Below are 1,628 nucleotides of genomic sequence, written 5' to 3' on the forward strand. Positions count from 1 at the left end.
ATGGGGAGGGGTTCGGGTATCTCTTTGCAAAATTGTCATAGTTTGCTTTCTGTCCGTCAGATATAGATCAGGCGGTCTATATTGTAGGATGGCAGGCACACCATCATCACCAACTATGTTTTTTATAAGAAAGTAGAGAGTAGAGAAAAGAAAAGAAAGTAGCAAAAAAAGAATAGAGAGTAGAGTAGTAGAGATAAATATTAAATATAAAATAAATATAACAGTAGAGAAGAGAGGAGAGATAAATATTAAACATAAAATAAATATAACAATAGAGAAGAGAGTAGAGATAGCAGGGACGTCGTGAAAGGATCACACGCGCGGGAAAAAGCGCCCGGGCACGCGCTAGTTTTGGCGCGCGGCGTCCGACGCGCTTTATAAAATCCAACGCCCTCCCACCGCTATGTGCCTTGCCACCGCTCTCTCCCCGCTCTGTGCCTCGCCACCGCTCTCTCCCCGCTCTTTCTCGCCTCGCCACCGCCGCGCCACCATGCCACCGCGTCGCTGGGAAACTTGGGGATACCGCGGCGTCCGCGCGCACCCCTCTGGCGGCTTCTCCGCCGAGATCCGGTTCAGTGGGATGTGGCTCAGCCTGGGCAATTTCGACACCGCCAACGAGGCCGCCCGCGCGTGCAACGTGGCAGCATGGCGCCTCCGGTGGCCGCATAGAACATTGAACTTCGCCAACGTGCCGATGCAGGAGCAGGCACAGGAGCTCGCGCCTCTACCGCGGCTTATCACCAACGAGGATCGTCGCGACAACCGGAGGTGGGAGCACTGTCTCGACATCGCCGAGATGGACAAGGAAGTCATGGCGCTGTGGTGCCAATGCTTCCTACAGGACATCATCAATGACTGCGAGTTCTATGCGCAAAGGAGGACGGAGGGGGAGAAGAGGAGGGCAGAGCGAGCCGCCTATCGCGAGGACAAGCGTACGCGAAAATATGACGCTCAATTCAACATGAGGCTAGGAGCAGCGTCGCCCTGGGAATCCAACAACGATCGGCATCTTCACGCCTACATTGAGACGTCGGAGGAGGACATCACCGGGAAGGTGTCGGACGACAAGGAGTAGTTGAACGATCTATTTTTTATCTATCTATGCTATATCTATGCTGAGAACTATCTATGTCTCTACTCTCTAGTCTCTACTCTCTATCTCTACTTCTCGATCTCAGTACTGTAAACGTTTTTTTAAAGCGCCGCGCGTTGCGGTTCTGTTGGAGATGCTCTAACATGGCAGACGAGTGCTTTAATGTTGCCCACAAGATGCGTGAGTATTACTAGTATATTTTTCTTGCCATGTTGAGATTTTAAAACCACGAGTGCGAACATGCAAAGGAGTAATGAAGACCAAACACGGGATATTGGGGACATCTTCAAGGAGCGTGGCAAGTTAAAGAGGAGCTGCACCGAACCTGTAAAACGAGCTTTGGTAAGTAACACCCTTTCAATTACTTTCGTTTAGCCTCGTGTTATTTGATGTGTATATGTTGTAGTTTCCTGTTTCTCTTAGCCTCGTGTTCTTCAATGTGTAATAAGAAGAGTCTTAATTGTCCTAGTGCTTTCATTTTTAGCTTGATGTAGGAAGTGGGTGTTCTCACCTTGTAGTCTGTTTTTATATTATT

General features: G+C 49.3%; 1 protein-coding gene across 1 annotated transcript; it reads left to right on the forward strand.

Annotated features, from left to right (window-relative positions):
- The first annotated feature begins 403 nt into the window (after positions 1–403).
- On the forward strand, positions 404–1,075 carry LOC147985863 (uncharacterized). The gene has a single exon (XM_087541768.1). The coding sequence runs from the start codon at positions 404–406 to the stop codon at positions 1,073–1,075; it is 672 nt and encodes a 223-aa protein (XP_087397894.1).
- Positions 1,076–1,628: the final 553 nt, after the last annotated feature.

This window comes from Triticum urartu, chromosome 2A (assembly GCF_056163025.1).
Source record: "Triticum urartu cultivar PI428250 chromosome 2A, HENAU_Tu73, whole genome shotgun sequence".
Classification (NCBI taxonomy): Eukaryota; Viridiplantae; Streptophyta; class Magnoliopsida; order Poales; family Poaceae; genus Triticum; species Triticum urartu.